The following is a 20,510-nucleotide window of genomic DNA, read 5'->3' on the forward strand; positions in this document are numbered from 1 at the left end:
CAGACAGATAGATAGATAGATAGATAGATAGATAGATAGATAGATAGATAGATAGATAGATAGATAGATAGATAGATAGATAGATAGATAGATACTTCATTGATCCTTTGCAGGAAATTGTTTGGTTACTACAGCAACAGTACAAGAAAAACACACTGACCCATCACGATAGACATCCTACAATCAACCAACAATGAAACGAAGAAGTAAACAGAATCAGTGCACATTTAACTGTTTAAAACATGAACAATGTCAGACATTTCTTTCTATTTTCTTTCTTCCTCATTGGCTCAAGAGCTACGCAACAGAAATGCCAATGTACTTGTAGTGTAATGCACTTGTTCAAATGGCACTAGAGTCTCTATCTTTATCATCTTTAAGTGTATCTGAGTAAACAAATGCACTTGTAGTTTGGATAATTAATTTAGCATTTAATAGCTTTCATAGGTGATTAAATGGTGTGATGTAATGGTAGTATGACCATTGAAGATATGACCAACAAACAAACAAACAAAAAACACGAAATTTTTTTTTTTTTTTTTCTTTGGGGGGGTCTTTTATTGGTACACCTTTATTCGGTACTTTTTGCCCTCAATTATGACTTTCAGGAATCCCACCCTTTGTGATTACAAATACGCCTGCAGGTACAAATTATAATTATGGAATGTCTCAATCTGTTCGTACAAAAATGTATATTTTAACATACTACTCGTTACAGTTAAAATATTTTGGTTATTACGGATTACAATGTGACAGAATACGACTGAGGGCAGAAAAGGTTTAAGCTCAGCCTGGCGTTTCTGATTGGTGGGCTTTGTCACAGTGGACATAATTACCTGAGGGTCTGACAGGCTGAATTCAGGGGAAAAAACCCTTATACAGTAGTGTGCGTCTAGTGGCTGACAGCCGCGGCGTCGTGTCTGAGTTTACCATATATGGGCATAGCCAGACTAAGCGAGCGCCGCATTCACTTCCGTGTTTGTGTGATCGGGGAGTGCTCAGCCGGGGGAGCTTCACTGTTTCATTCATTAAGAAGAGTAACAACAAGCGAGTGACCAGCAGCGACAATGCCATACGAATTGAGTAAGTCTGCTCGTTATTCATGCCAGCTACTGACAGAAAATATAATGAAACCCTTTGTTTTATACGACGTTACTGAGCAGACCTAGCTAGTCTACCCTGTAGCCTGCAGCTAGCTAGCCTCGCCCATAGCTGCACGATGATGACAATTCATGTCGAATACACAAAAAGCTGACATCGGCGAGATTTTTTAAGAATCGGCGTGGACTGTTTTCTGTTGAATTTGATTTGTCGTGGGTTAATACAAATCGCTAGATCATTACAGACTGCGAGATCTGAGTGGGCTAACGTCACATTGAGGAAATAGTTGCGCTCGCATCGCATTGTTATGACATGCCCCAACTGGATGACAGTCAGGAACTTGAACTGGGGAAGTCTCACACAAACTCTATTTGTGGCTGCTCAGGAGAAGACTGGGCTGCGAGTTTTACACTGGCGAATACGGACGTTTTTATGCGAAACCGTGATTTTTAGAGCTAGCATGGAAGCTCAATAAGCGAAACTAGGTCGTTCACATTTGTCATATTCTCAAATAAGGAAATTCCAGCACGTGAAAAAATATCACAACAATGACACATGTAGCTATGAATGTGCAGTTTTGGAATATTGTGGTGTAATAGCACTGATTTATGGAATTGCAATACATCTTTTTTTCTGGTTGCCCACCTTTTTAAAAACAAACTATTATTACAGTGTTTTTCAACCTTCAAATGGGGTCGCCTAAAATTTCTAGCAATTGATTAAAATATAAATAATAATAATAATAATAATAATAATAATAATAATAATAATAATAATAATGGTGAGTTGAGAAAGTCAATCCCAATCCATAAAAGACATGACAAACTGTGAAGCTGAAACTGAAGCACTGTGGTACTGTTTATCTTTCAAATGTTCATTGTGTTCGGTTTCAGATTCTGCAGCTCTTTCATAATTCAGAGTTTGAGTTATTGTTTGTTCAGTATTAATTGTCAGACGCCTTGTAAATACAAGTTGGACTGACTGTACATATCCTGACCAAGGAAAATAAAATTCTCCCTTTGTGCAGTTATCCACACCTGGATTTACTTCCTCCGTCCATAATAATATACATTATAGACTAAATGTCATCTAAAATTAATGTTTATTTGCAACATAGTATAACAAACTATTACATGATGAAAAAAAAATTAATTTTAGCAAAAAAAAATTTTTTTTTAAATCTCCATTTTTGAATGTCTGGGGTCGCCAGGAATTTGTGATGTTAAAATGGGTCACGAGCCAAAAAAGGTTGGGAACCACTGTATTATTAGTTACCATACAATACTATTGGCCTTACTATAAATCGTCACAAGAGTACCTTATATACACATTCCTGACCATTTTTACTGTCCTTTCTCTTTGCTGTTGAGGAAATGCAAGTCTGATATAGCACAGCCTTGTCTTTTGTACATGCTGTTATTTAAAAAAAAAAAAAAAAAAAAAAACACTAACTTCTGTTTTTCCTCTCATCAGTAAAATATGAAGTCTTTGTCACAAGATTCAGTGCAAGTACAATTAGAACAATACAAACATTCAGCACCAACAAAAACACGCTTCTTGTTGAGTTGTTCAAATGCAAATTTACTTGGCAACCCAAATTTCCTCCGGCCCACCAGTGGGTTCTGACCCAGTATTTGGGAATGCATGCTTTGCAGGACAATGCATATATTTAATTGCCTCCTCCTTATTGTTTTACTGCTATGAGCTATATGTAAGTTATTGTGTAACCTCTTCGTGAACAGTGTAGTGAGGATACATTCAACACTTCAGTTCATCAGGATAATGAATGATGAGCTATTTGATCCCTGTTAAGTCTCACAAACTGTCTTTGCTCCAGCCCAAAACGGTATTAATTTTTGATGAAAGCATGATTCAAGTGAGTGTTTAGGTAATTTTGTACCGCTTATATTGTCAGCTGTAGCCAGTTAGTTAAATAATTAAGCACAGGATGTCTGAAGATGTGTATATACATCATACTTTAAAATCATCTCCTGTTTTTTTGTCTTGTCTTCTTTCAGAACATGTGTTTGCCAGTCTCCCACAGATGGAGAGGGGAGTCGCAAAGGTGTTAGGAGGGGATCCCAAAGGCAACAACTTCCTCTACACCAATGGGAAGTGTGTCATCATCAGGAACATTGAAGTAATTTCAATCCTACTTGAAAAAATATATTTATTTTATGGGCTTATTCTCCTTTTCATCTTTTTGGACACTATTTATTGTACTGTTAGCTATTTCTTTAATTTCTATTGAATTTTGCAAGTCATACTGGCACCTGCCTGATAAGCATAATCTCATTTATCTTTGATAGTTTTGGTAGGAAGAGGAGGGCTGTATTTATCTGACAATTCTTAAAGCTCTACAAAGATAAGCTTAAACTTGGATTGTAGTGATACTCATTGTATTCACATAGAACTAATATCTTTACATGATTAGCCTAGTACTTTGTCTTTTTTTTCCTTTACTTGTTTTAAAGCCATTTGTTTATTCATTTATCTTCAACATAATCAGTTAGAGCAGTATATCTAGTCCTAGCTGCTTCTTGTGTATTAACTGTTAAGAATTTATACTTGGGACCTGATATGTAACCTGCACTTCACCTTAGCAGGTTCCCCACCCACATGTATGGTTGCAATGTCAATACACTTGTGAGTCGTCTCTGTTAGAATTAAACAACATAGTTGATGTAGATTTTATGTGATGATAGGATTAAACTGACAGGCTGAGTGTTTTCAGTCACTTGTGCTATTGGCCTGAAACAGACCTCTGTATCAAAGCTTTTAACATGAGAGTGTGAGAGCCGTGTCTTTTTCTCTGTCCTTAAAGTTTCAAATGTTACCCTAAGCAAGTGATGATAGTCTGACCTCTGACAATAAGGCTCAGGTACAGAATAACCAGTGTGCCAGATGTCATGACACTGATGAGGTCTCATGTTTCGTATCTTCTACAGAATCCAGCTATAGCAGACATTTACACCGAGCATGCCCATCCTGTTGTTGTTGCCAAATATTCCCCCAGTGGATTTTACATTGCATCTGGAGGTAAAAAAACCCAGGTTTGAACAAAAGTTAACACATTTGCCCCTATGTTTTCCACAGTAGTGTTCATGCTATAATAAAATCTTTGTTTTTAAAATGTAAAATCTTTAGATGCATCAGGAAAGATCCGTATCTGGGACACTACCCAGAAGGAGCACCTGCTGAAGTACGAGTACACCCCACTTTCTGGCAAGATTAAGGACATTGCATGGACTGAGGACAGCAAAAGGATTGCCGTTGCTGGTGATGGTCGTGAGAAGTGAGTATAAGAGGTTTCTTCACACTGACCCGGCAATGACTTTGAAGAAAAAGGCAAGAAAGGAAAGCCTCATTAACCTCATTAAATACTTAACACTGAGTCTCTATGAGGAGCTCTGCCTTTTGCAAACTGTCACACTGATTCATTGTCATGTTCTTCAGTGTTAGGTTACCTTATATTAGCATGGCAAAGTTCAACTTTTAGTAGAATTTTATGCCAATGATTACTGTAGTCTAACTTAAATCATTGTCCTGACCTTATATATAGAGCAGTTATAAACAAGACATAGTGCATGGGAAAGGAACTGGATGAAACAGTATACTGGTTTTAATTTTCAGTACTCTATCGCCATAATTTAGCATATCTGAAATTACAGCTGTATACAGCCAATTATGATGTTCTTCAGCATTAAGTCTCTTTGCTGTGCACAGTGTATTAAGTAGGGCCTATATTAACCATGTGTAGCTTTCTTACTAACATTTTCATAGTATTGGACCCTCTGTAGCTTTGATTACAGCATGGCATTGTTTCAATAAGCTTATGCAATGTCACAACATGTAATGCCTAGGGGTGCGTATTGGCAAGAATCTGGCGATATGATACAAATCACAATACTAACACCACAATACAATATATCACAATATATCATGATACTGTTAAAAAGACATTTTTTTTAAATTGGTTTTGTGTTTGTTTGTTTTTTTTAAAGATTATTTCCTGGAAGAGTGGAATTACACCAGAAATATGTGCAAATACTAAACACTTTTTTTTTTTTTAATCACAACAGGATCTAATGCTATATCACAAAATGTTCCTGTGTTAAAACTTAAATTATGTTTTACAGACATTACAGTTTAAGATGCTGCTCAAATGTTCATATTTTATTAGTTCATAACTATCATCATAACATTATTTTTGTGGAATCCCAACAAAGAAACTAATATTTTTTAATAAGAGTGTTAAATAATAATAAATAAAATATAAACAAAAAAGAAAAACAAAAAAACCAAAAATGAACCTCCGCAAAATCTGCATTTGAATAAATACCTAAAAATATTGATACAGTACTTTTTAATATCGATACAGTATTGTGAATTATAAAATATCGTGATATATTGCAGAACCGATATTTTCTTACACCCTTGTAATGCCGTACATAGCTGCAGTATTTTTGAACATGATCTTGTACTGATGATGGACCCTACATATATTCTTCTTTATGCTCTTGAGCAAAACTGAAACCTTCTCTTTGCATTGTGGGTGTGAACATACTCTTACTGCCAGTATTAAACATATCTGTGAGTTGTTATGTTTTTTTTTTTTTTACCATCTGTTTTTTTCCAAGTGACGTTTGAAGCCATTACTTTAATATATTTTTCCGACCACATTTCTTTTTCAAAGATGATGGTTCCCCACTATCTAAACAGATTTAAATAAGGCCTGGTTTTAGTAGTTTTTTCCTTAGTAGTTGTCTTTGTTTGATGCGTGCTGGTAATTTGACCCTGCTAAAACATAGTTGCATCTTTTCAATGGCCAAAGAATATATCTTCTGACATGGTTGCTTAAGAAATGAGAAGCTTCACACTTCATCACTTACGGTTAAATAAGTTGTTTTGCAGCTGAAACATTTATGGTGTATTTTTTTTTTTTTTTTATTTTCTTGGTAGTGTATTCGGAGCATATTCTATGTACTCCTGTCAGTAGAATAAGCTGTACACACACACAGTGGTATCTCAGAACTTTGTATTATCATGCAAACTTTTGGTCATGCCACCCAAGGGGACTTTTTCTTTTATAATTTTACATCCAAACATCAATTAACTGTATGTATGTTAATCTGTTATTGTAGGTTTGCCTCTGTGTTCCTGTGGGACACTGGCTCCTCAGTGGGAGAGCTTTCCGGCCACTCCAAACTAATCAACAGTGTAGACATCAGGCAGCAGCGCCCTTTCCGCATTGTCACTGGCAGCGACGACACCACTGCCTCCTTCTTTGAGGGACCTCCATTCAAGTTCAAATGCACATTATCTGTGAGCTACCAACATGAACTCTTTATTCCTTAGACTGATTTAGTTTTGTTTGAATAAAGCAGCAACAACCAAATAGTTATGTAAAACATAGAGTGCAAGGTAAAACCAACAGTCCAACCAAAAACCTCATATCCTCTCCACTTTCAGTCTCAGGCCTAACATTATTAACTAACATTAGCCTAACAAACATAACTCGAGTCTAGTTTAAGACTGACTTTGACAGCACTTTTTTTCCTTTTTATTTTTTTTTAATGTTCTTCGGGCATCTCAGGCCTTTCACACCCAGTTAAGTTTTGACAGTGTGGCCTTGTTTGGCTGTTTCCATATTACATAACCTACATCCCCCATAAATTCTTGGAGAAAATGTGGGTTGCATTAGAAATAGCAGGCTGCTTTGCAAACTAATAACACAAATTTATTTTATCTGAAAATATCTGTTCATCATTCTGCCTTCGAAAAGAGAGTACTGTATATTCTTATTTATAACTAAATGTCAGCTTTGACGTACTCATTGGTTTAATTTGTTGGTTTTGAAAGGCACACAGTACTAACAGTACTCATGCCATTTACTTTATTCTGCTCATTAACTCACTGATTCAACACTGTCTTTTGGTAGAGCATAGCAACTGACCAGTTAGACTTTATGTAAAGAGAGTAGCAGACTGTGAATAACAGGAAACCAAAGTATATCCCCATTTTTAATATCCATGTAACTCTCTCTTTATGTTAAGATGAATATTTGTTTTCTCTGTGGATAATTTTCTGCCCTTTTTTTTCCCTCCCTGCTGCAACCAAAGCAACACAGCCAGTTTGTCAACTGTGTCCGTTTCTCTCCCGACGGAAGTCGCTTTGCCACTGGTAGCGCTGATGGCCAGGTGTGTATTGGATTGATGGGTGTAGACCTTAACCTTAACCTTAGCTCTGGGATGATATGAAACGTAATATTTAATTATTTTATGTGTATACTTTAATCTTTGTCTTTGCTGAAATAACATGACTGTAAATGGCATGTGTCTCCCCACAAAATAAACAACAACTGTCTCAACAAGTACAATTTTCACAGATTTTTATCTATGATGGAAAGACTGGAGATCTTATTGGCTCTCTGGGTGGTGAGAAGGCCCACAAAGGAGGAATCTATGCTGTAAGTGGAGTTTTTCTTGTCATAGATGAAATACTATATGCATACTTTGACCATATACTGCATAAAGATGAATCACTGCTGCTGTGGAAAAGTGAAGCCAAAAACAAACGCATTATCACATTGTGAAGGGTGGGGTTGAGGACATACTGAAACCAGCCACCAGGTGGAGATCTGGGTGCTTTGGCCTTACTTTTTTGTGAGTTAATATTGTTCACCTACATGATCTATGTCTGTTTTTTGTCAGGATTGGTTAATCATTAGCTTCAGTATGTGTTGATATTCTGTCTGTTGACGATGTGTTGGCCTACATAAAACTGCTGCTTTCCCTATTCAAATATTTGAAGGAGGCCTCATTCTGTCCTGACGTCTCTGATTTGTGACTTAGTTTGTTTATTTATCTCATTTGCATTTGTTTTGTTAATGGAACTTCAACTTTGTTTACATGGATGCTTTGCAACGTATACCCTCATTAATAATGTTTATAATTCTGAGTTTATTTTCTCTACATCCTTCAGGTCAGCTGGAGCCCCGACAGCTCCCAAATGATCTCTGCCTCAGGGGACAAGACGGTGAAGCTCTGGGATGTTGGCGCCACTACAGCCGTCACCACCTTCAACATGGGTACTGATGTGGCAGACCAGCAGCTGGGCTGCCTGTGGCAGAAGGACCACCTTCTCAGCATTTCCTTGTCAGGATACATTAACTACCTGGACAAGAACAGCCCTGACCGGCCCCTTCGCACAATCAAGGTCAGACTCTTCAAAGGTCTATTCCTTTTGAGTTCTAGAGCCTTAGAATATGAGTTTATATATACTTTAGAGCAGGATATCACTAGGCCTGGAACAGTAATGACATTTTAGTTGATGATTAATTTCATACAAGTAATTGTGATTAACATATTAATTGTTTTTAATCATTTTATTCCACTAAAGGTAAGGTCTAACAATAGTATATGCACATACAGTAAAGCAAATAGGAAAGAAGAGCACTTATTGGAACTGAACAGTAGAACAAATAAAAAAGGCATTTTAAACTTTGTAAGCAATAAATGCACAGGGCAGATTTGATATAAATAACTTGAATATACAAAGCCTATTACTGACAATGACAGACAATAATAGAAGTGAAGCGCTTTGAGAGAATATGAGTAACAAGATGATGTTTGACGAACCCATGTCACAACTCAAACAGTGGGAAATGAGTTGCAATTTGTGACGTTTTTATTCAAGTGAAGGCGATTGTCATGATTGTACAAAATAGTGGTGATTAACTTCAGTAATTATGGTGAGGTGATTATGTAATAATTGTGACATGGTTATCCCAAATGTGTGTTGACTAGATGGCATCTCTCCAGTGAAATGTCATTGGAGGGCATTAATCATTAATTGGGGTTAGTTTTATGTGAACTTATCGCTGTATAATTGTTCGTTCTACAGGGTCACAGCAAATCCATCCAGTGTCTGACAGTTCACAAAAATGATGGCCGAACATACATCTACTCGGGGAGTCACGATGGACACATCAATATCCTTTCATGACTGAAGCTGTGTGAATAATTGGCTCTAAGGCTAATAAGGGTCATGTGGTGGCTCTGGTGACTTAATAGTCCATGTACGTTATCACTTAATTGAGACACTTCCTGGTAGATGTGGCACACATTCCCCAATTATGTTATAAAATGTTTCAGCCAATACTGGAAAAGAGAGAAGAAATTATAGTAATACCCTAGATGCTGTGAGGGTGATGGAGGGAGTACTGGGGAATGATAAAGCTAAAACTGAGGGATTTGACCCACTAAACACAGGTCTTGGAACCCTTATTAAGTTTAACTGGAATGTCTTAAAACCAAAAGGAGTGATTTCGGAACAGGCGGACTAGTTAAAATTGCTAAACCAAGTGGCTTCTACTCCAGCTTTCAGCTTTGAAATAGTGATTGAATGATTCTGATGTAAAATAAGCTTTTAAATATAAATATATGTTACTGATAAAGTGAGTCTTAAAAGGGCGGTGGTAAAATTGTAGCATTTATGTTTAGGTTAAGAGGGGAGATGGATGGATAGATTTTTATCGTTCACCTAAAATGAAATTGGTTCTTAGATCCTTAATTTCTTCATTAAGATCAATGTACATTTAAATGCACCAGTAGTTACTTTTTAACACCAGTTGGTAGTAGTGACACAAGTGACAACTGTACAGTCACAGAAAAAATGATTATACCACCCTTGTTTTCTTCAGTTTCTTGTTCATTTTAATGCCTGGTACAACTAAAGGTACATTTGTTTGGACAGATATAATGATAACAACAAAAATAGCTCATAAGAGTTTAATTTCAGAGCTGATATCCATCAATTTTCCATGGTTTTCTTGATAATAACCAAAATCACTTCAGTTCTTACATCCATAGCTATGGCATTGTACTGCCAAAAACAGTGCTTTTAGGCATTCCATGTTTTCTTTTCTGTCTGTTTTAGTCACATGATACACAGGAGTTAGTACTTGATTGCATAACCATTGTTTTTGATGACTTTTGATGGTCTAATAATTTTTTCCGCTACTGTATGTGGTCAAAGGTGGCTAAGGTACAGCTATTATTTACTCAAGTTGGAGTACACAGGGTTCCCGTGGGGTCTTAACAAGTCTTAAGTCTTGAATTTCCAAATCTGTCTTTAATACCTTAAAGTCTTTAAAAGGTATTAAATTTGATGTGGTAGGTCTTAAGTTATGTTGCCATAAACTTGTTCAGTGTATTGTGTTTAAGTGTGTCTGGGAAATGTCCAAGCTGCGAAGACGGACAGTTCCACCCATTCCAACAATTTGTATTAAAATTAGGAACCAATTATTATTAACTTTGCAGCCCCCAGTGCAGAATGACTAGAACGATAGGAATCAAGGCATTAATTAATACATTTTACCAAAATTTAGCCATTATGGCCATGAAATAGGCTGTGAAATGGGCATTAAATTTAGTTCTAAGTAGTCTTAAAAAGTCTTAAATTTTGACTCGTAGAATCCTGTTGGAACCCTGAGTACAGATATAACAATACTCTGGTAAAAGTACAAGTAGTGATTCAGCTCATTACAACATAAATACTGGTGTGAAATGTACTCAATCAAAAAACAATATCAACCCCTGGAGATATTTTCTATCACACATGATTACACCTGCTTACTAATTTTTGCAGCAGTAATATCATGATATGTATTTCTGTGATTTAAAGGATTGTTTCAACTTCACACATACAATGTTTAATTTATTTTTCCATACATATGCAAACTTCCATCAGTCAGTATTTCATATTATACAAGGTTTCCACATCCTGATATAGAGATGAGATGAAATAATACAACACCCCATTTCCCAAAGCAGCCAAAATTTATTTCTCACTGTATAAACACAACACCTCAGAGTCAGCAATAGACAGAACAATCTAGAATGAGTGAAACATGAGGAAAAAGCCTGAGGTATATGACACAGCAGGATGCTAACAGACTGTACGTGAGAACTCATTTTCTTTGTGTCTGAAACCGTATATTTTTCCTCTGTCAGCCCTTTTCTGCCAGAGGGAAGTGCTGTGAACAGAAAATCTGATGTTTTTGTTACTTAGCCTGTCTGAGGGTAAATTAATGAATTGTATTTTATGACTAAATCCTTGTCACTTCAGTCGCGTTATCTGGCTTAATCCAGTATGCTGAAATAGCTCTAAATTTAGTGCTTTATACATCAACTGTAATTCTGCCAAAAACTGACTCTAATCGGTCTGGAATGCATTAAAACAAAGTAATGAGCCCCTTTTAAAAATGTAGAAAGTATCAGAATTATGATGCTGCTCAGTCATAATGCCACTCTATTTCATTTTTGCTCATGCTGCTGCAAAACTAGCCTGTTTCGGAGGGGGAGAAGGATGATGGGGGTGGCAGATGTGTCGTGATGGGGTGAGGGGGGCGCTACCTGCAGAGCTTTATAAACACCCCTCTGTCGTAGATGTTTTTTAGGGGGGGTTGCAGAAAGTTCACAATGATGTAAGGGGGTATTCAGTCAAAAAAGGTTGAGAAACACTGCTTTAAACTGTACTGTTGCTCCATACTGTGAAATTTTGTACATATTAAGAAGATATTTTTTATTTTGTTTGCATGTTTTATGGTAGTTTTTATTTTACCCTATTTACTTTTTTATATATTTTATCTTCTATGCTGTAAAACCAAGACCTAGGTAACTTTAGTTTAGTTTATTAGTTTATTATATCATGGACAATCCCAATTAATTAACTGTAACAATAACATTAAAAAGGGCAGCTTTAGCCAACATGGCTACTATCCTGTTGTAGTCCCCCGCCTGATGACAATAGGCACCCTTAAAAAAAAAAAAACAAAAAAAAAAACAAAATATATATATATATATATATATATATATATATATATATATATATATATATATATATATATATATATATATATTTTTTTTTTTTTTTATTATTTATTTATTTATTTATTTTTATTTTTTTCTGTCATGTACTATTGATCAAATGACAATAAAGCTGAGTCTGAAATACAGAGATTTGTGTTAAAATGCAAGGAGTAAAATTGAAAAAACAAATATCAAATATAATTCAGTTTAAAAATAAGATATAAAGAATTGATTCTTGAGAGGTACAGTATTTAATAATGACAATGAGGCCTGTTTGTTTTGTTTGTGTATGATATTGTACTGATAAATCTGCTGTAATTATTGAAGAAAATATTTGATTTGTTGAGTCTGTTTGTATGACCATACTGACACGAACATACTATTGTGGATAATTCAGTTACTGTATTATGGATTGTTGTGGTATAATGCTAAAATTAGGGCAATAGTATAGGCTAATTGCTGTATAAAGTTAACAAAAAAGGTGTAAAAGGACTGAGGGGTAGGATTAAATAAGTTTATACTTCCTACTCCTTTTCGACCATGCAAAATTCAGACTTGTATGTGCTTGAAGATAGATTCTGTCCATTTAAGTGTTATTTTGTTTATGTCTTAATTTGCTTTGTTTTGTTTATTTTCTTTGCATGTTCGAAATAAAAAATAAAAATAAAATAAATCAAATAAAAATAAATAAATAAAAGTCACAGTGAAGATAAATATGGCAGCAGAAGTCTAAAGTGCAAAGTATTTACATGTTTTTACCTCCTTCTTGTCAGTCCCCATTCCCCTGTGTTTAAAAGTAAATTATTTTCCTTAACCGTTGCTGCACATTACTGGGATGCAGAAACTGGGCAGAACGACTCCTTTAGTGGGAAAGGCCACACCAACCAGGTTAGCAAGATGGTGACTGACGATGCCAACGATCTGGTGACATGCAGCATGGATGATACGCTGCGCTTCACCAACCTTGGCAAGCAGGAGTACAGGTGGGGTCATGACAGTTAGAAGATGTTCTGTTTTCACTATTGATTATTTTGTGAAATATAGAAAATTGGCAATGTCCTGTTTTACATTAGATTAAATTAGATTAGATACAACTTTATTGATCCCTTGGGTAGAGCTATGTCTCTAAATTTCCCCAAAGCACTGGTGTTCATTCATTGCACTGAAAGTCATAGATATGTTTTGCTGTATCCGGTTGTCTGTGCTACAGCAGAGGTGTCAAACGCATTATAGTCCAGGGGCCACATTCTGCCCAATTTGATCTGAAGTTGGTCGGACCGGTAAAATAATAGCCTATAAATAATGACAACTCAAACTGTTTCTCTTTGTTTTAATGCAAAAAAAATAACATTAAATTCTGAAAATTTCTACATTTACAAACTAGCCAAACAAAAAAGATCTGAATCACCTGAAAACACTGAAATTTCTTAAGAGAAATAAGTGCATTTTAACAAAATTATACCTCAAATCATCATTTTTACATATGTATTATGAGTTGGATCTACAAAGGCACAACACATTCAGGAACAGGCAGAATATTGTTATGTTAAAACTGCATTTAATTTTCTTTAGACAGAGGAATAAAGATGATTTTGTCCAGATATGGGGACTGAAATGTTTGAATATCACTGGGATTTCTCTTGTTTTATTTTTTAATTGCGAGGGAGAAAAACAGGGAAGTAATGATAAGAATAATATTGTTATGATTTTTTTCTTTATTAATATTCCTCCATTCGTCCTCTGTTGAGATGGTCATTGTTTTGCTGAAGCTGTGATTAACTATGTACTTACAGCTTAGAGTAATATCAGGAGGTTGGAATGTTGTAATAGATGATTTAGGGAAAAGGGGATGGGATGTATAAATAACACTAAAATTATATTTAGTATTTCTTTTGTATAATAGGATCAATTTCCTTTTTGTTTCGATTGTTTTCTGTTGATAATTTGCTTTGGGCATTTGCTTTGTTGGTGGTTGTATTGTGATTTGCATACATTTCATTCATTAAATAGAAATAACTCTTTTTTTTTTTTTTTTTTTTTTTTTTCTTCCCCCCAGTGCCTCTGATGTGGTGAAGATGGATTCCCAGCCTAAAAGCGTGTCAACAGCAGCAGGAGGGCTGTCATTGGCCGTGTGCATTGGGCAGGTAATATCCGAGTGCGCTCATATCCCACGGTTGGTATCGAAACGCTCTTACGTCTTCTGATAAAGTCTCTTTTTTTGCCCATTTTATAGATTATTTTACTGAAGGATAAGAAGAAAGTGTTCACATTGGACAATCTGGGCTATGAACCAGAAGTTGGAGCTATTCACCCCGGGGGCACCACTGTCGCGGTGGGGGGAGCAGTAAGTGGACACTGGAGAACATGGATTGTATTGCTGGACTTGGGAAATAGTTGGAGGGAGAAAAAAAAAAGAAACATATGAGAGCGTGTTAGTTTGTAATAAAAACAGACAGAGTATAGCTCATTGTTCAAAACATGTTGATGTTATATTTGAGATTCTTTTTGTTTTCGTTCCTAGGATGAGAAAATCCATCTGTACTCAATTCAGGGTAACACTCTGAAGGACAACGGCCAAACAATGGCGGTTAAAGGTGTTGTCACAGACCTGGCCTATTCTCACGACGGAGCCTACCTGGCCGCCGTTGATGATAAGAAGGTTGCCACGGTTTTCACGGTGGCAGATGGCTACTCGGTAAACATCTGACTCTCCTACACGTGATTTATTTTTTTAGTCGATGTAACCTGAAAGAACATCCAAAATTTTACATTAAGTAGTTACCGTTTGTCCCTTTGTCTCTTAAGGTCAAAGATGAGTTTTATGGCCATCATGCAAAACCCGTCACTTTGGCCTGGTCGCCTGATAATGAGCACTTCGCAACTGGAGGGATGGACATGATGGTGTACGTCTGGACAGTTGGCGATTCAGACAAAAGGATTAAGATTCCAGGTATGCTACTTGGTTTTGTTGGTTGGTAGATAGATTAGACTTTTTTTTTGATCCCACATCCAGGAAATTCACTGGTCAAGGCAGCAACAGATTAAAGAGCAAGAAATGTACATGAATAAAGACAAACAATGTAAAAATGTATAGTAATAAATAGGGGTGTGCGATACAATGATATTAGATTGTGAAGGATTAGAACGTACTTACAATCTGACTAAGCAGAGAGATCATGGAATCGGGGGGGGAGACTTCCATGCCGTACATATGTGGCCTGGCATATACTATTGAAAGCTATTTCAAAAACCATGTGCACTTCAGTTTTTATGTTGCAAGAGTGCACTTAATCAGTGTTGTTGTTTAGATTTTAGTATGTTTATATTCTTGGCACATGTTGGCAAAATTGCGCAACTATTTCTCTTAAAAATGTTCTGGAAGGTTTTTGGGCTAAATTGTTCATTATTTTTTTCCTTTTAGGGCTGTTTTACATAGGGAAATAGTTTGGTTGCACTGTTCACAAACTTGCAAATTAGTCTCAAAGATCAGTGTAAAGAATCGTGATAAAACTGAGATTGTAATTTTATTTTTTTAAAATCGTGATATGATATTTTTGCCATATCGCCCACCCCTAGTAATAAGTAATAATAGTAGTAGGCTATATACAGGGTTCCTGTGGGGTCTTAAAAGTCTTGTATTTACAAATCTGCATTTAGTACATTAAAAGGTGGTAAATTTGATATGGTAGGTCTTATGTTGCCATAAACCTGTTCACTGTTGTTGAAATGTGTTTGTTAAATGTCCAAGCTGCAAAGAAAGTAATATTAGTCGACTCAGTTCCACCCATTCCAAAACGACAATATATACTGAAATTGGGAACCGATTATCGCTAACTTTGCAGAAATGATCACAGAACATCCAGTTCTGTGTACAGAATGGATGGAATATTCAATCTCTGCTGATGTAAATAAATACATTTTCCTAAATTCTAGGAGTCATGAATTTTTGCCAGTATGACTGTGAAATGGGCATTAAATTCTGATCTGCGTAGTCTTACAAATGTTTTAAAGTCTTCAATTTACCCACCGTTATATTGTTACTATTTTACTGTTTTTATTATTAATTTGGTTCTTCAAAAAAAAAGGGTAAGAAAACAAGAAGTGAAGGCACTAGACATATACACAGGAAAAGAGATGTACAGATAGTTTTGTTCTTTTCTCAAAAGAAAAATATAGAAAAAACATTGTACAATGTTATATGTGCATGTGAGTGTAGAACATGTAAATTCTCCATAACAAAATCAAATAAAAAATTGAATAATTAAAAAAAGGCTTAAATTTACTTTTTTTTTTTTTAGAAACCTGTAGGAGTCCCATATACACAGATTTACATAGGAGTAGAACACAAACAGGACAGTTCCATGGTTGTTGTATAGGTGTATACTGGTGGACTTGGAGGTTGCTCTATATGCCGTTAATTCTTCTGTATTCAGAAAATGCATAACAAGGTTCCCACGGGGTCTTAAAATGTCTTACGTCTTGAATTTACAAATCTGCATTTAAAACCTTAAAAAAGTCTTTAAAAGGTATTAAATATAGGTCTTAAGTTCTGTTGCCATAAACTTGTTGGCTGTAATGTGTTTAAATGTGTCTGTTAAATGTCCAAGCTGCAAAGAAAGTAACGTTAGTCGACTCAGTTCCACCCGTTCCAACCCGACAATTTATACTGAAATTAGGAGCCAATTATCGCTAACTTTGCAGTCTCCAGTGAGAAATGACTCGAAACGGTGGGATTCAAGGTGTTGGAGTAAATAAATACATTTTCCTAAATTCTAGGAGTCACATTTTTGCCAGTATGGCTCTGAAATGGGCTTTAAATTCTGTGCTGCGTAGTCTTCAAAAGTCTTAAATTTAACTTATAGACCCCTGTAGGAACCCTGCATAACAAAGCTGTTTGTGGATCATTCCGTTCCAGCTAATGCTTCAGGGATTGCTGTTCACTTCATAAATAGTTTTGTTCAGTGTAACATATTCCAAGCATACAGGGTGGGGAAGCAAAATTTACAATATTTTGAGGCAGGGATTGAAAGACAGTGTATGACCAATGAGTTTATTGAAAGTCATGAGAATTTATTTGCCACAAGAAAATTTACATCATAGAAAATGTTTTTATTCTATGTGTCCTCCTTCTTTCTGAATAACTGCCTTCACACGCTTCCTGAAACTTGCGCAAGTGTTCCTCAAATATTGGGGTGACAACTTCTCCCATTCTTCTCTAATAGTATCTTCCAGACTTTCTCGTAATAGTTTTGCTCATAGTCATTCTCTTCTTTCCATTATAAACAGTCTTTATGGACACTCCAACTATTTTTGAAATCTCCTTTGGTGTGACGAGTGCATTCAGCAAATCACACACTCTTTGACATTTGCTTTCCTGATTACTCATATGGGCAAAAGTTTCTGAAAAGGTATGGATAATAGTGTTAGGTATGATTATGACATCAATATATGTTTGGTTTCAAAACAATTGACGTAGTGCCTGCTGAGAAAAAACAACTAAATGTTCATTGTAAATTTTGCTTCCCCACCCTGTAGAGCTGGGTTGAAGTCGTAGCGTAGTATCAGTGGTTATGCACATTACACTTGGTTGCAAATGTTTCTCTTTGTAATGCGTGTTTTCCTTTTCCTGCTTTGTCGTATTCAGACTCTCACAAGTTGCACCATGTAAGCAGCCTGGTCTGGATAGATGAGAACACCCTAGTCACAACCTCCCACGATGCCAGCGTCAAGCAGTGGACTATTACATACTGAGCTGCTAGCAGATAAACATCCATATCTCCAGGGACAAGGACTACTGTAGAATTCAATCTTTCTTTTTTTTTTTTTTTTTTTTTTTTTTAAACTGTATTTTCACTGTCTACATGGGGGTCCTAAGCTATCTGTAAAAATCTGATTTGTAAATGGTTATGGCTGGGGGAGAAAGCTTCCATATAAAAGAAAAAAAAATACCCAAGTTATGAGTTATGATGTCACTTTGATGAGTGTAACGTCATCTTAAGCCGAGACAGTTAATGAAATCTCCAATGTTAACCATCAGTGCTTTTACATCTCTTTGAGCTTTATGGACCCAGAAAAAATATGTGCAAGCTCAACATTCCATAGGTTGTAGCCTTCACTCTTTTTCCAGCTGAAAAATATTGTCTGCGGTTGGGCTCAATGCGTCCCAACTGAACGGATGAACCAAAAGTGAGTTTTTAGTTTTAATCAACAAAGTCATGTATGAAAGAAATTAAACCTTTTGGTTACATTCCTGAAATGAGTTGTAACTACAGTTGCCTGTCATTTTTGTACTCGGTTGTTGAAGGGGTGGATGTTTTTGCTTTGTCTTAGGTTTCATACTTTTCGTTGCTCATGGCACTTATTGTCAGACTGAGGGGGGGGGGGGGGGCAGTAACAATAATGGGGGAAATGAAAGAATGAGTGTGTTTATGCAATGGAGATACAGTCCATCCAGTTGGAGGACTCGATGTTGTTGCGGTGTTTTTCTTTGGGCCCACTATGCTTGTCTCTCACATTTTTTCATGTCTTTATGCATCTACTTCCAAGGTGGAAGTGATTAATAAGAAGAATGATAATAAAAATCACTTTTTATGCAGTGTCCTTTCATGTAAATGTGCTTCCTCTCTGCTTTTGAGTCGCATCTATTTGCTTCTTTTACCAGAACTTGACATTTGAACCTTAACATATTTTCATACCATGTGTTAATAATAAGTATGTTGTTCCTTTTGCTCTATCAGGTTATGTCCCTGAACCAAGCTCTACAGGCCAATTGTTGTGTCTCTTTAAGGTTTTTGAACAGTATTTCAGATATTATAATTACACTTGTTTATAAAAATGCTATGATCCTATTTCATCTGAAGTTGAGTAGCTCAATGTAATTCAGTATTTTTACACAAGAGCAGTTGAAATTTGAGTATTTCCATTTTCTGCAGGTTTATATTTCTACTCTACAACATGTCAGAGCAAAAAAATAGTACTTTTTACTCCATTACATTCATCTGACAGTGTTAGGTACTAGTTATAGTAAAAAAAAACATGTAATTAAAGATACAACACTATCAGCTGTTAGACCTGAGCTTGGAAATGTTTTTATTTTTTAATGTTTTGTCTTGTTTATTACACCAGCTGAGTTGGTGATAGAAATCACTTGAAACGGGAAGGGATGAGGGATAAAAACAAACAGAACCAGACAAGAATAATAATACAATCTGCAGTCAGTTTGAGAAGGCTGCATATTAACGCCTCACAATGTGAAGGTTGTATCAGTCTATTATAGAAACACTGTCAAATCTGTGTTTGCTGATAAATCTAGCAGCAGGAGATGTCATTTGGCTTCTGAGAATTATTTTATAACCAACTCAGAAGTACATCATTATAACGTACCAAGCAAACTGGGACCACCAGGGGACGGTTTCTTTTAGAATTATGGGATTCCTTCTAGCACTTGGTGAAAGTTTCTTCATTTCTTTCAGTTTTTAAGAACAAACTAAGACATGTTTTGTTTTCTTTACTCTCAGCATGCTTTGTTTAGTCTTCAGTGCTGATGTAAGTATTGTATGCTGTTTTGTTTTGAGTTTTATTTTGTCATTGTTTCCCATTCTCATCAAATTTCATTCATGATCCATAGAGCCTCACATACATTGATTATCTATACTTGTATCTTCTTTGGTGATTGTCTTGTTGTTTATCCCTTATTTAGGAGAAATAATGTCATAAATCTCTTTTTTTGTTTTTTGTTTTTTTTTGCTTCACCTGCATGTTTTATTGCATTTTGACTTTGTGTCTTTCTTGCTTTTCTTTTAACTGCCGAAACAAATAAATAAAACAAATAAGGCCTTTGAAACTGTTAATCAGGATTATTTTTTAAGTCTTTATTTCATTCATAGGATAAAATAAAGACACAGAAAAAGAAACTCTGCTTTTACATGTCAGCAAATTGATCATTTTCTGAATGAAAAGGAGCAGAAAGAAGAACAGTCTTATCGTTGGCCTCATAGAATAACTGAAAAAGTCATATTTTGGGCCAGATTGTGATATCTGCCTGACTTAACTCTCTTACCACTGCTGATTCATTTGTTTTATTTATTTATTTATTTATTTTATCATTGGCTATGACATGAAAAAAAGATGACTTGGGTAATTATACTATGAGGCTAACTATTCTCTGCTCCTCTACCAGAATACTTTTATGCATTTATAGCAGTAATTTCAAACAAAATTGTAAAATCAACCTCTTAGTAAAATATCTGCCATCAAGAAATGGACCATTTTTATTTCAGCGTCACATTACTAAAACCAGTTGTTTGTCACAAAGTTTTTTATGGTCAATGTATCCCAAATGTCCCTTATGTTTGTTTTGTATTGTACAGAAATCAAACAATAAAAATAAAGTGTGAAAACAAACACAATAACACCAATATCTGCCATCACTCTACTGCTGCAATTCCTCATAAAAAAAATCTGTCAAAATCAAAAATAATTAATTTCTCATTATCTTTATACAAAAACCAAACAGTCAAGCACTTTAGAAAAAAA

General features: G+C 35.6%; 1 protein-coding gene across 1 annotated transcript; it reads left to right on the top strand.

The window, feature by feature from the left end:
• The first annotated feature begins 956 nt into the window (after nucleotides 1-956).
• Nucleotides 957-18,937, top strand: LOC115419635 (WD repeat-containing protein 1-like). The gene is made up of 15 exons (XM_030134526.1): nucleotides 957-1,083; nucleotides 3,120-3,241; nucleotides 4,050-4,140; nucleotides 4,249-4,396; nucleotides 6,246-6,426; nucleotides 7,224-7,301; nucleotides 7,490-7,570; nucleotides 8,086-8,319; nucleotides 9,007-9,094; nucleotides 12,802-12,958; nucleotides 14,032-14,119; nucleotides 14,209-14,319; nucleotides 14,497-14,670; nucleotides 14,781-14,925; nucleotides 17,620-18,937. Exons 1-15 carry the CDS (start codon nucleotides 1,068-1,070, stop codon nucleotides 17,724-17,726), a joined length of 1,821 nt encoding a protein of 606 aa, XP_029990386.1. The 5' UTR covers nucleotides 957-1,067; the 3' UTR covers nucleotides 17,727-18,937.
• Nucleotides 18,938-20,510: the final 1,573 nt, after the last annotated feature.

The sequence above is a fragment of the Sphaeramia orbicularis genome, chromosome 5, assembly GCF_902148855.1.
Source record: "Sphaeramia orbicularis chromosome 5, fSphaOr1.1, whole genome shotgun sequence".
In the NCBI taxonomy this organism is placed as follows: domain Eukaryota; kingdom Metazoa; phylum Chordata; class Actinopteri; order Kurtiformes; family Apogonidae; genus Sphaeramia; species Sphaeramia orbicularis.